Source organism: Homalodisca vitripennis, chromosome 7 (genome assembly GCF_021130785.1).
Source record: "Homalodisca vitripennis isolate AUS2020 chromosome 7, UT_GWSS_2.1, whole genome shotgun sequence".
NCBI classification, from domain to species: Eukaryota; Metazoa; Arthropoda; class Insecta; order Hemiptera; family Cicadellidae; genus Homalodisca; species Homalodisca vitripennis.
The window spans coordinates 67,056,180-67,071,452 of NC_060213.1; the positions used below are offsets into that span (position 1 = coordinate 67,056,180).

Genomic DNA, 15,273 nt, shown 5'->3' on the forward strand with positions numbered 1-15,273 from the left:
TTTCCACTCTAAAATAAAAGTTTTTTGTCAAGATATAATGGAAAAATTTCTGGTAGCCCTTCCATTTCAAATTAAAGGCCCTACACTATTGAACAACTATCTCCTTTAACATTCTTTTATATCTCTAACCATTACAAAACTAAGACATTGAGACTGTATTTTAATCTTATGTCTAATAGTTTTTAACTGCCTTTAGCCGTGCATTACTCTTTCCAAACAAAGATGGCACGGATACTAAGATGAATGGTATCAATGAACGATCAGATGAACAGGTTTAATTTTCCCAACATAAAAAACCAAACAATAGACCTTCATGCCCGAGAACCTTGACTATGCCGAAACTTCAGTGTGAGGACCAGTCTTTTTGCGATCACACGATTCACCTGGCAGAGGTTGGTATGGAGTACATATACTTATTCTTTTTGTGACTATGAAACGGATAACCATTTAATCAATAACTCGAGTATATATACCGTATTTTAGAGTCGTGAAAAATCGGTAAATTCTGTTGACATATTTGGTTTGACATTAGCTGATACGATTACGTTATAAGGCCGTTCTGACTTGTGTAAATTTTCGTCTAAACGTTAATACATGTATCCCAAATTTTCTAGAAGGATTCATAAAGATAAGTAGATTATGGACTGCATAAAACATATACATATAATACCTTGAGCATTAGATTATTATCACTCAGTTGAATAATCTAACAATCGTTGCGCATCACATTGTTTGGCTGCAGATAGAATATTAAATAATAAATCATGAAATCAAACCATGTAAAGTCTGAATCCTATCGGATGTACGATAGTGTGTCCACAAAGTCAGGCCACACTTATAATTAATTGTAGATACTCTATGATTCTACCGCAGGTCTATGAAATAAATGTATTAAAACAGTTGTTCGTAAGGTTTTGTTTTAATTAGCTACGTTACGAACTGTTCTCATCTGTGTCTAACTTTATTACGCTTAGAGCCATAATAGCAAATTTGTAAAAGTTGAGTATATTTTGCGAGTAGCAAAGTTTTATACTGTGATTTCAGAGCAGCGTGAGTATCGTCAAGTATTTCAGCAATACCCTTCGGACAGATGCAGCATTTTTTTATGAGTTAAGAAGTTCAAAGAAACAGACACGATATTGGACACAAAGCGGGCAGGTAAAGCTAAAAACAAAATATCAAACCGTTTAAAATATTCAAAATAGTTTTGTAATACGTACAAAAATGTCTGAGCGGTAACATGGACGTGAGTTTACAAAAGCTTAAAAAAACTTTAGTGGTTTAAAACCCCAACTATTGCATGCTCTGAAGCCAGATGACAGTTTAAAGAGTTATGACTTTGCTGTTGTTATTCTGTATGGAAATTGATTAAATAATAATTTTATAAACCGATTTGTTTTTTGTTTTGAGGCTTACGCTTGTTTATAAATGGGAATTGTCGTGACGTTCGTATATTGAACACGTAAAGCAACAAATCAGAGTTGCGACTGAATCAGTTACCCCTAGAAGTTCTAATCAAAATATTTGAGGTAATCTAAGTTTGCTTGGACGTCTATAGGGCGATTCATGATGCTCATGTTGAGCTCAGATAAACTGACGCAAATTTGATTAAATTACCATTGAATCCTATGTTACTCTCACTCTTGGGCTGTATATACTTTCGTATAATGTTATTTAAAAGTATAACATGACTTTATGCGCACATTGTATCTCTAAGTAAACGTCGTAAGTAACACCACTTCGGGTACTGTTATATATAAATATAAATTATATATATATATATATACATTTTTTACCAATTTAAAGTTTTCTTGGGTTTATAATCATTATTATAGATTTATAACTACCGATAAAATTCTCTATTCTAAAAGGTTAAGCAAAGTTCCGCTGAAATTTAAGATTCACCTCGCATAGTATTAGAGTTAAGCATAATAATAAAGATATGCATAGCATACGATAAATGTATGGTTTTAAAATTCTTAAGTCTTTAATAACTAAATATGGTATACTACACTCAATAGTACGTACTAAGTAAAATAGTTATAAATCTGTAACAATGATTATAAATCCAAGAAAAATTTAAATTGGTAAGAAATTACACGTTTGTCAAGGAATCATTATGTTCCATGAGTAAGGATGCAGGTAGAACATAATTAAATGAATGTTTAAACAAACACTATGCGTGACTACATTCTTACACCATGTTCACACACAATCAGATACATAACTTTGTGATGAAGCTATTCAGTTAATTAAAAAGCTGGAAAATAAAAGTTTAACCTGTGATAAATAATTATATATTTTTGCACAAATCTTGATTTTTTTAAATTCAGAAGTTAGTCCTTTAATCCTTATCTAAAGATCTCATATATTAGATAACCGACTTTTAGATTCGATTCACGTAAACAATATACCTTGAGAAAACGTAATATATACAGAGTGTTAAATAAACCACTATATCATACTTCATGATTTGATTTAGCAGGTAGAAAAGGAATATACTTATATACTCCTAATTATTATGAATAAAAGAAATAAACAAATAAAACCAAATTTAAAGATCGATTAGGAAAATACGTATGCATTGCATAAAAATGTATAAAGAATGTACACAATGACAACAATTATCTAGTAATCTTATGAAATAAATGGAACAATCAGATGATTAGGAAACAATAGTTAAATTGCATTAATATATTTATGTGTATTTTAAGTAAGACATAACATTTAGTCGAACCTATACTGGTCAGTTATTATTAGTTATAGAGAAATAAGCTTGGTATCAACATTTCCAGTTAAAGTAACCCATATTTTATTATTATTATAAATTTTATTGAAATATTTTGTTTTGAATGTTCATAGTTTGAATATTTAATATGGTCGCCATTTTGATGCCCGATAGAACTATGCTTAAAACATTTTTCAAAAAAGCATCAATAAATTATACTAAAAGTATTGCAAAAGGTTTAACTTCATATACTTATGTAATTGAACTATACTATTTTCTCCTAAAATATAACTAGATAGACGGATTGTAAAATATGCAAGGTAAGACATATAGTAATATTTTACATTACATTTCTTACTAGTTTTGTCCTGCAAAATCAAATGGTGAAGTTTTGTAGGGTAATTTATGGACATTCTGTATTTTCGGAACATAACTATCGATCTCGAAATACTGGGTCATATTATAATATTACATCAGATGATTTTAACTATGCAATGTAGTGGGGATTCCAAGTTTGATAAAAGAGCTGTATTTTACCAATAATGCTGAAATGTCGTTAATGCTAACTGTAGATAAACTTCCTTGCATATGGGTCATTAACAAATTCTATAAACATATTTTTGTTTAAGCCCCGACGTGGTTTTTGTATTTGCATTCTAATAAGAGAAAAAACAGATTAGTTTCTTTGTACTTATAAGAGTAATAATTAGAGTAATATATTACTTGAAATAATATTATCACTTAAGTATTCTACAATTTTAATATTATCCACTTAATTTTAATATGATATGAGTCATTGGGATGATTTCTTTGCTGCCAATGTTCTTTTTATTTAGTAAATAGATATTTGGATTAATTTAAATGTAACCACAGGTTAATTGAAGAAAGGCTGAAGATCACTGCATGTTACAATATATAACCAATATTTATATTTGTTGTTGTTAAACTTAAAGTATTTAACTTTAATTTATATTTAAAGTTAAGTTTTAAGATGGAGATAAAAATATTATTTACCTATAGAACAAAAACTTATGTTTCCGAAATGAGAAAGTAAAGCACTGATTCTATGGCGTAGGGAAACATCCATATTAGACGGAAGCAGTACAAACAAGAAAATAAATATTTTTTAAATCGATTATTTAGTACTAGAACTTATTATTTGAATACTGCACTAAGCGGAATTATAAAAAGAATTACCTGAACTCCCACAGTCGCTTTCATAATTATTTAATTTATAGCCATTGCTGCGTTTCATGAAACATACTTCTAAGAGTAAAACAACGTTGTATTCAATTTCGGTATATAATAATATTGTTTGCAGAATGTAAAATTATCTTACCTCTTTCAAAGATTGCTATAAAAGCACGAACTGACGTGAATCTGCACCCATTATTCAGTGTGCAGCTGAGAGACTAACAGATTACGTGAAGTGATTGGTATAAAAGTGGTTAAAACTATTACAAATAGGTACTACTTCTTTTGCAAAAAATTTATATTTGGATAGGCGAATCCCCTTTTAACCCATATTATGCTTATCCTAACGGGAAATTAGAATGTCCATGGATCTTATTAAACAGAATAAAGGAAAGTGTCAAAACAATGTAAGGTCTAAGGTACTGTTGAACAGTGATACTGTCACAGACAGGATTTGAATGTGCGCTTTCTATAAATCAGGTCCAATTTCCGATGTTAGTAAACTTATCGCGATCGTACTGTTTTGGTTAAAACTAGATTAATAAATATAATTTTAAAGTAAGGACATTATTTTTCATGTATTCCTTTTTGACCTTGTTATCAAGAAGATTTGAAATAAAACAAATGTGTTAAACTGGATTTGAATATAAAATAAAAATAAGTTTAGGAAACAAGAATTCTTGCAATAAAGGGAATTATAAATATAAAAAATCGCACAGTATAGAATTAGGGATTTGGAAGAGTCATTTCAGACTATCGGTAGCGCATACAAGAGTAAGTTTCTGATTACAGATGAACAAACCTACCAGAATCCATTAAAAATAAAATGTAGTTTTTTGAGAAATTAATGCGTCTCGATAATACATTTTTTGTTGTTGCTTTTTTAAAAATTTAAACATCGAATTTCAAGTAACTTACTAATGAGTTTTGATGAAGGAACTTTGATATAACGGAATTGCCAATAACTTATCTTTGCTACTGCCATTGTCTTAACATTTTACGTAAGTTTAAATTTAAAGTTGGATGAAACTAATGAGTAATTCTGATTTGATCCAGCATTGACTCTACCATGACAATGCCATGGTTTCCTGCAGTGCTTCTCGTGCTCGTTCTAATCCTGCTAGTAGTCTACCTACAGTTCCGGTGGCGCTACAGACATATCCTGGCAACCGCTTCCCAGCTGCCTTGTCCTCCGACATTACCTTTGCTGGGAAACATCCCCTTGCTTCTCTCCTCTAGTGACAGATTCAGTGAGTATCCTCAATTGTAAAGTTAAATGAAGAACCCTAACTGGGTTATCCAAATATTTATTTTTGTATAAGTGTACATTTAATTAATAGAGATGAAAAATATGATTTAATTAAATAACTAAAGTGTATAGTTCTGACATGTGAAAGTAATAGGGACTGATCCAATAGCCTAAGAAAATATCCATTAATATTATACGGAAAGAGTAAAACAATGAAGAGAATTAGAGATTTAAAAATAAATCATTAACATATTACTGGTACTTCTTATTTAAATATTACATGAAACCGAAGTATTAAAAGAATTACCTGCCACCATCTAAAACATTACCCTTTACACTTTTATGTAATCTATACATAGTGAAATTTATGCTACCCGATGATAAATTTCTTAAAAAGTAGGTCTAAGTATAAAACAAAGTTGTATGCACTTCTGGTCTATAATGCTATTATTATGAGAATGGGGCTTTTGCAAATCAATAAAGTCTCAGGATTTATGACAAGATATAACCATCATCTCAAAGCAAAAAAGCTTAATTTTCAAGCCACTAGTGCTACATGATTCTTATACTTCAAGGTACCATGCAGTACGACCCATAAGAACCTCTCCAACGACACCACAAGAACTACAAGTGCAGGTGCAGGTGATTAAATTTGATTTGTTTTCGTGGAAAACCTTATGAGTTAACTTTATTCTATGTTCAGATTTAAACCGTTTCATAAAAACCAAACCTCTGCCACCTCAAACGTTGTCTGTAACTATTCATTGAGCTCATGGCTACTTTGGTTTGAGACCAATAGTGTCATCGGTCCGTGAAAGGTCGTTTACGAATATATGGAAAAGGTAAAGGGGAAATGCTGATTCCTGGGGCTCCTCAAGATTGTTAAATTTCCAGAGAGATTGAAAAGTACTATCATAATTATTTATATAAGATTCTTTGAGTGAAATGTTACTTTTTTATGGAATACTTAGGTTTATTTTAGGTGTAATAAAATTTGAAAAAGGCACAATCCATTCCTTGTTAGCTGAATGGAATTACTTTTTGTACCATACGTAGTAAATAGGTTACTGAATTTCACCACTTAACGTTTTTTGAAATGAAATTCAAACAAAATTCTCTGGCAACAAAATACGATTTAAACAATAATTCTTGGAGAATAAATCCACAGTAAATAGATTTTAATTATATACAGTTAAAATGACATACACTTAAAACAGAATAATAGTCCATATGGAAAGAAAGGCAACAATCAAGAGCAGTGCCAATACTAATACATAACAATAACAGAAGTATAAATCAATATGAAATTAGATAACAGTATCGAACAAAAGTTGAAGGTACAATAAAACGGATGCAGCATAGAAGCTCCAGAGTGTGGTAACGGTATCTACAGAAATGCAGGTGCCAGATCGTCGGTTTGTCAATTTGGAGAATCTTAGTGCTTCTGGTAGACAGTTTCCGCTGGTATGCAGGTCACTGCTTCCGGTTGTAACGCTAATGACGTCAGCACCCCTCCACTTTGCCCACTGCCAATCACTGTCACTGCACGTTTGCTCAGATGATTGCTAGGTTAGTCACAGTTACTTGGGCCATACACATCAGAACGTATATTTAGGAAATTGTCTAATTACAGTGATAATGCTGTAAACAGTGTTTACAAGTAAAGCATTATAGTTTAACTTAAACAGTGCACATTGAACATAAAATTACTTATTAAATAAAAGAATTAAAACTGTGCTGAATTCTGAAATCAGTCTGTGCTGCCAATCTCACATTATAAAGCTTGAGTGCCAAGGACGTTGGGATATATTAAACGTATGACAAAATTCCAGGGCTCCTCTAGAGTTGAAGAAACCTCCATAAAAAAGAAAAAAATCATAAACAAATCAAGATTTATAAAATATATAAATCAACAATAACAAAATATTAATAAAGAACTGTTAATCCAGTACAAGACATTGTTGAATAACAAGCCTGAACTTTAGTCACATGCACAAAGGTAACTTTGTATCACTACAGTGGTTTTATTAATTAATATACAAGCTGGTGAGAACTAAAGCTGATATAAATATTGGGTACGCACATTATTATTCTTAAATTTTAGTGTTCCGCTAATTAAAATATATAGACCGTGAGTTCGTGTATTAGTATTTAGAGACACTGTGTAACAGAGGGAATGTAGTTAAGGATAATTTAAAAAACAGTTCGTATTTCAATGTTTATTGGCGTTAGTATTGTATTTTATACACATTGAATTAGATGGTATTGACAGAAGACCACGGAGCCGAGGAAGAGGATTTAGGATCGAAGTACAGCACAGTGATATTAAGAACAATTTACAAAGGAGGTGAACAGGTTAATGAATATTACCAAAATGTTAGGTGTCCTATCGTTATGATAAGTCTTATTCCTGTGAGTCAGTAAGAACTCGTGTTAACGACAATGAACTCTAATACGGCTACCTTAGCCAAGAACAAATACTCCATTTCAAAACTTAATTTTAAATCGTTGACATTCAATTAAAAATAGTTCTTTTTCGTAACTTTCAGTATGTATCAAGGATATACCTTACAATACTCCTTAAAATTTAAGGAACAAGGCATTTATAGGTATATGTCAGATCTTTGACCTCCAAATGAGAAGACACCTTTGTATGGCCAGTTATACGGTCAACTCAGTCATCAGCTGCAGACCAGATTAGTTTAGGTAAACGAATTTCAACAATACAGAAACACAAACGTGCATGATGGATTTTATAAAATAGAAATTATTACTACGAGCCTTAGTTATATATTATTTTAATATTCTTTAAAAATGTTTTACTAAAGGGATAACACGCTACATATTACTCAAGTGAGGAGCAAGCAGTGGTCTAGTTTCGTTTCTATGCAATGGGAAATGTTTTATTTCTTTGAGCGCTCGACAGTTTTCGTATATTTGTTAATATAAAGGGAAAGAACCCATCCATTATGAACAATTCACAGTGTAGATGTACTACGTCCGGACTGTTAAAGAAAAACTAGAAACACCTAATTTGTAATGTTTTTCAAATAAGCAACTTGGTTTATAGTATCTAATGATCTAGGTGTGACCAAAAATCATGAACTAAACTACTGGTAGCGTAAAGAGAAGTGTGATAAGGGTTTCCTAAATATTTGCCAGGCAATTTATAATGGAATTCTAGTGTGTTTTACGAGGGAATCCGTCTTATAAGGTTTAAATCAAATTACTAGGTTGATGTTAATCAACTATTTTGAATGTAATCAAAATTAATTATTTCTGTTTAGGTAGCCCATATTGGTTGAAACCTGCATTGTTTTACATTTTAACATCCCTCTTCATTTTATGAAAATACATAAAAAAATAGTCCAGATAAAATAAAAAAGTGAGCGTTTATGCCCTCTTGACTTTAACAAATAGTGAAAACAGTTGCGTTTTCTACCATTTTGTTAATACTAAAACCTAACTGTAATAATATTTGTCTGCTTTATAGTGGGATTTTATTCAATTAGATTGTATTTTATACCTAGATTTGGGGAAAGTGTATCGTATGTTAATACGGCATATCATGATATTTTATATACAATGATTGTTGATAGTAGTAGGCTATATTGTTTATCCATCATAGATATTCGGTTTCGATAATTTGCTTCGAACTTTATTCCTTGTTTCCGCTTTCTATATTTTTACATGATTATAATTTAGGTCTCTATTTATTGTTGCAGGTTCGTCAAAGAATATATTTAGGAGCGTGGAAAAGTTCAAGGGCCTATTCTGCATATGGGTCGGGCCATTTCCTCTTTTCGTTGTAAAAGATCCTGCTAATGCTCAGGTAAATTTGCAATGAATTCGCTTATCAACTCTTATATTCGTGTTATAATCCCACAATTTCATGTTTGTTTCTATTTTGTGAGGATTGTTCTTTTGTTATATATAAATTGTTTTACGAGTAAACGTTTATTGTTTTTAAACTACGCATATTGAACGAAATTAGACATTTTTTAGCTATATGTGGCACGTGTTTCGAGTAATTCCTAGAATTAAGAAACCTGATTTTCAAGAAATTCAGACTAATTATTCATCTTGTTCAGAAAAATATCATTAGCTAATATTTGTGGAGGTATACTAAATACCGCATGTCTGCTTCATATATGTGTACAGTTGTATAAAATACATGACAAAAACATGGAATGGTTAGTACAAGTTTGTAATTACATATGTTACAAACGGGATACATGAAACTATGCCGAAGCTTAAAACGTTAAAACATCTAAAAACTATTCATTGCCAACTAAAATTTGAAAAAGATATCATTAGTTAACACATTTAAAACTCTCATGAGTAAAGTATACTCTGTTTAATATACTATAGATGCAAGTAATTAGTTTAAATTAACACAATAACTTTACAAAATAAACTTTCAACCATTTGAGTTTTTGAAATTTTAGCAGATTAGTGAAATATTTTTAGTCAGGCTACTCATTATTATTACTAGATTTAAGAAAAATAATTTGCAGAGTATATTTGTTTAGTTTCGGTGAAATCATTATATTCGTAAACTTTTGAATATTGAATCTTTACATTGACGGTGACCGGAGTAAAAAGTCATCTGTCAATATTGTTTAACATTGCAAATAGGACCAAACCTGTTGGTCACATTAGTAGGTTACTTTTAAAGAAGTGAAATAGTAAAAGTTTGTCAAGGAAATATATATTAGTTTTTTTTACCTGTAAGATAGGCTGAGCTTTAACGAAGCCTCTCACTCATGAGCTGAAAAAATTCCTTTGCGTCAGTCTACCTATCTGTTCGTTTGTCCGTTAGGACAATATCTCTAAAACCAACTGACCTATTAGACTTGAAACTTTGCAGGAATTTACATATGATGAATGTGAGTTTTATGGTAGTGAGTTTAACTCTATAGTATCATTAGTAGGTCTTTATTATTGGTCTTATGAGTAACCATAAGAAAGGTAGATAAAGTAATTTATAAAAACATGTCTAAAGTAATGTAGGATTTTATCACACTTTCATTCATAGAGTAAAATATAATATAATACACTAGAGTAAATGTCAAAATTCAAAGACAGTATTTTAGTTCAGTGGACCTTACGTTGTAGCCCACTTACTAGTTTACCAAAATTTTTATTTAAGTACTGCTATAAAACCAATCTCATTGAACAAAAATGTGAATACATATATAATTATAACCATTAAATGTTTTATCTGTTTCAGATCATTCTTAATAGCTCTGGTACGATAGAAAGAGATGATATGTATTCACTGTTTAGAACATTTTTGGGCAACGGCCTTCTTTCAGCTCCAGGTAAGTTAAGCCGTGCACCAATTGTTACTATTTTCATGTAAGCTTTCATTCTAACTGTAGTGAATGTTCATTCATATAGAATGTTTATATTTATTTGATGTTTAAAGGATTCTTAGGAAGTGAAAATTTATCGTCAAAAATGTTTGTAAGGTGTGATAATAAAACCCAACCTATCTAAAGATAGTGATGTTAAGGTTTCCATGAAAATTATTTATAAATATCTGACCCCAATTACATCATAAAATATTTTCGCAAAGAAATATTTTGGAAGAATTCGTACTAACCAATACAATAAAATATTTCTTTAATAGCGGCTATTCGCGAAGCAAAATATTTAACTCGACGAAACCCTGACGTAGAACCATAGTTTTAATATTTTTTACTATTTAGGGTATTTTTTATAATTATGTTGTATGCTTCTAATTTTCTCAATACCTCTCCAGTTCTTTTGCGAAAAGAAGTAAAAAAGTGTCTTGGAAATCTTAAATTAATTGTACTTCTAAATAAGTTTTGACAATAAGTGTTTTTACTAGTTATTACGATTTCTAATTAGTGGACGTAAATAAATTTAAATCGGACACAACTTTGCGGAATTGTGAACCCAATAAATACCGTAATTCTAATATATTCAGACTGAACTTGGTACAAAGGAAATATTGGTATATATCCTGATTTAGTTTGTTACCCAGTAAAAATAACCGAAATAAGTTTTGTCAATGGTGACCATCCTCATTAGAAGAAAACTTTTACCTCAATCAATTTAATGTAGATCCAAATAAAAAACGAACTAATTTTATGATATTTTATGTTGAATATGAATGAGTTTCATACATTTTAATAAAACTGTAGATCATTTACAAAATTGTGTTATATATTTTTAATCAAAACAAAGTATAGGTATAGTTCTGCACTTCTTTATGTTAAGCTTTTGTTCTAAATTGTTATAAAAACCAATTTTGATCAAATTATTATATGAATTTGTGTTTTTTCATCGAGTAATGTAATTTGTTTTAATTTATAGAGATGTAAAAATTTTTGCATTTAACTCAACTTTTTAGGAACTTTTTCTTTTATAATACTCCATTTAGTTGAATTATATCTTTAAAAATGTATATTTTACCCTATTTTAATCGAAATTTTTATTCGATATACTTCTTGCAAAGAATGAAATATTTAAAAGCTTATTTACGACATAGATAAAACGTATAGCATGGTTGGACTGTATAGACCTCGTATGAGACAAAACATTCATGGTAAGGTTATGGAGCCACTCCAAGTGTCTATATTATGAAAACGTCAAAACCAACAGTTTATTATTTTCATATAATTATTTTGTTACAAAATGAGGATTATAAAGAATATTTATCATATATTACAGCTCATATATGGAAGAAATACAGAAAGCTGATAAACCCCGTTATGCACGCTTCTAATGTGGAAAACTTCCTTCCGGTGTTCAATGACGTCGGGAGAAAGTTGACAGAAAGGTTTGCTGCCAGCACTGCACCATCTGATCACTCAGACGATATTTTTGACTTAGCTTTGGATGCTACAACGAGTATGTTTTTATGTTTTATTATATAATTTAATAGTTTCTTTAGATATTGGTGAGATTTATATAATAATTCAGGCATAAAAAGCTGGCATTTCATTTCAAAAGGTATTTTTAACTTTTGAACTGAAAATAGATTTCATTAGACAAAGTTAAACATATGTAACAAGTTTAAGGTCTATAGGACTTTTATAACAATGTAAGGCAATGTGCGGACAAAGAAACCCCGATTCTATTTTAAAAAAACGCCCTGTTGTGTCTAATAATTTTAGTTATTATATTATACAAGAACATGCGTTTAAAATCTTTTTAATGTTTTCTTGACTTATTAAGATACGCAAAGGTTGTATATTCGATTGATGGACTGTCCCTAAGTAACTTGCTCTGAAATATTAGTAATTAGCGAGTATAATGAAAACTTTTGTATGTATACACTGCACCATTGTTTCAGAAAACTAGGTATAATAAAGAGATTTTATTTAAAGAATTTGAAATCACTATCTTGATGTTTTGGTTAGTTGCTGTATGTGGAATAATTCTTTCATTGTGGTAAGAAATAACATTCAGACACTGAAAAATTTATCTACGTCACTTAATAATTAGTTCCGGTACTATAAACGCTCCACACAATGAATCATTTAAATACTACAATTTTATGAGGGATTTAATTGTAAAATAATTTGCTAAAGATATTCTACAATTAAGTGTCCGAAACAACACCACTTTATAGCACCTTCAGTAAAATTTCATTAATACAATTCTGGAAAAATGGTGAAGAAATATTTAGTATTAGTATTAGTAGTAAATTATTAATAGTACATTTCTAAATAGACGTGTGGTACTAAATATTTCTTCAGCTCCATACGTCCATTTATAAATGTACTATTGGTGATCCTTAACAATTTACATAACTTCTTATGATATGCAGTTAAAAATGTGTTTAGAAAATAGCGATGTATTAGCATAGGAAGGAAGAATCCTAATAACCATAGGAATTTTAAATTGATAAGCAATGGATTAACTGACTATTTCGCTTTAGATTATGATGAACCTCCAAAGACATTTTGTGTATACGTTATGTTGGAATATTAAATTTTCTTCAATATGATGGATTCAATGCTCCATCAGGATAATAAAAAAAAGGTATGATTGCAAATGAAATTTTATGTTAAATATCACATCAAATTAATTATGTTCAAGGGTGTTACAGTAAAACGTTCTCTTTCAATAAGTTACATAACTGACAAATTTAGAGTTCTATTTATTACATTTCACCATTTCGTAATTTAAATATTTATGTCAAGTTTCATGTACGACTCATATTGTCATAGAATATCTCCAAAGAGAAAGTTGTAGATTTGTAAATTGAACTTTTTAATTACAATGGATTGAAGTATTGTACTTCATTTTGTATGATTTAATTAATGATAGAATATGTTGAATATGTCAAATGATAGTATTTTTATATGAAGAACATATCCAGAATAAAAGATGGACTATTGAATATGGCAACCAAAAGTAAATATTTATACGCTAATATTGCCAGTTATGGCCGGAATAATAGAGAGATGCATACCATAGTATTCCTAGTTCATTTCACATTTGTTGATGTGAAATATACTACTTTATTACTAAAAATATAATATTTTCTATTAACGAGGTAATCCCAGTTAGAGTTTTAGAATTTTTTATGTTTTTCAGGAACAGTTATTTCAAAAAGCCGGTATACTGACGAAACAAAGAAGGAAGTAAAATATTTAATACCTAGGTAAGACTTTACAGAATACAACGTAATATTTATTTAATAGTAATATTTATACTCAATTGATTGAGACTTCTTATGCCATGTTATTGCCAAATAAAGTTACTGAAGCATTAGTTTTATTCTAGAGGGTAGGTCGCGTAACAGGCTGGATAGGATGTATTCATCATTTTAAGTCTTATTTCGTTCTTGAGATCTGTGGACAAATACATATAATAAACATATATTTCTTACAAACACCTGGTAGACAACTAACCTTGTGTCAGAATACTATGTGAGGCTTCAAGTGACAAAATGCGTTGGATGGAAATCGACCCTCATAGATTTATATATAAATGAAGTCTTGTGTATATTTAAATCAAATAGGTAATTCATTTCTCAAGATTTGTTATGGATACTTATTCTAAATGTGTTACTATGTAATATGATAAAAGTGGAATGATTTTTCTCAGTTTCTTTACACATTTAATCATTCTGGGATTTGTCGTTCCCATCATGATTACACATAAGACCAAATGTTTGCCAACACTCGCATTGAATGGTATACACTTTGTACTAATTTCGCATAAGTTGCTCTGTTTGCTCAGTAATAGTGTTACGATCTTTTATCAAACAGGATTTAGGAATTGGTTGAATTTGCAAACATACTTCTTGTGCAAAATATAGAGATGTTTATGATGACCTTTTGTTGGAGGGTGGCGCATATCCCAACGCATACACTTCCGCTTAGAAGAAAATGTACTTCCGCTGAGGGTGCGTGTATTCTCCTACCTAGACCTTAAGTTATATTGTTAGATGGTTATATTGGTAAGTATAACATTTAAATGAATAAAACATTACAACATTTGCAAGAGAAATCAGTGATAGTGTTATAACTCTTTTAGCCGTAATGGTGGGTCATTTAGGATATAATTATTCCTTAGATATATTTTACCAACCTATTTTGGGTTATTCAAATCCTTGTGAACAGGTCTATCTCGTTTCTGAAAACGTTGTCATTAGATACAACAACTCGGAAAAATGAGGTAATTAGGTGATTTATACATATATTTATCCACATTTATGTTTATTGTCAAGCTGTGTTTAATCAGATTTGAGGTGAAAAATATCACTACATAATTAGTGAAAGTTATATCTTATTAATATACTGGTACAGGTTGATGTATAGCTTATTCATGTTTATGTTTACGTTAATTGTCTTGTTTTTAAATGATTCACGGTAAAAGCTTTAGAAAACAACGTGGACCTCAGACGTTTTAAACGAACTTTCAATACTGTAACGTCAATGCTTATCTCACTTATTGACTCAGTGACTCAGGACCGCAGATTACAACAAATAGTTCTTGTACTAGAGACTCCAGGCCAGTAGGCATAGTTCCTAAAGTCTGCGGCATGGTTTTATTGATGCACAAAGATTGGATAGAAATGTATTGTATCATTGTTGTCACTAGTTTAGTACCTTTG

General features: G+C 30.2%; 1 protein-coding gene across 1 annotated transcript in view; it reads left to right on the forward strand.

Annotated features, from left to right (window-relative positions):
• Nucleotides 1-359: 359 nt before the first annotated feature.
• LOC124366760 (cytochrome P450 4c21-like) overlaps nt 360-15,273 on the forward strand; it is a 32,831-nt gene continuing 17,917 nt past the window's right edge. The window contains exons 1-6 of the mRNA XM_046823361.1: nt 360-392; nt 4,979-5,172; nt 8,897-9,003; nt 10,405-10,495; nt 11,874-12,053; nt 13,749-13,815. Coding sequence (XP_046679317.1) covers nt 4,992-5,172; nt 8,897-9,003; nt 10,405-10,495; nt 11,874-12,053; nt 13,749-13,815 — 626 coding nt within the window. The 5' untranslated portion in view covers nt 360-392; nt 4,979-4,991. The remainder of the gene's footprint in view (nt 393-4,978; nt 5,173-8,896; nt 9,004-10,404; nt 10,496-11,873; nt 12,054-13,748; nt 13,816-15,273) is intronic.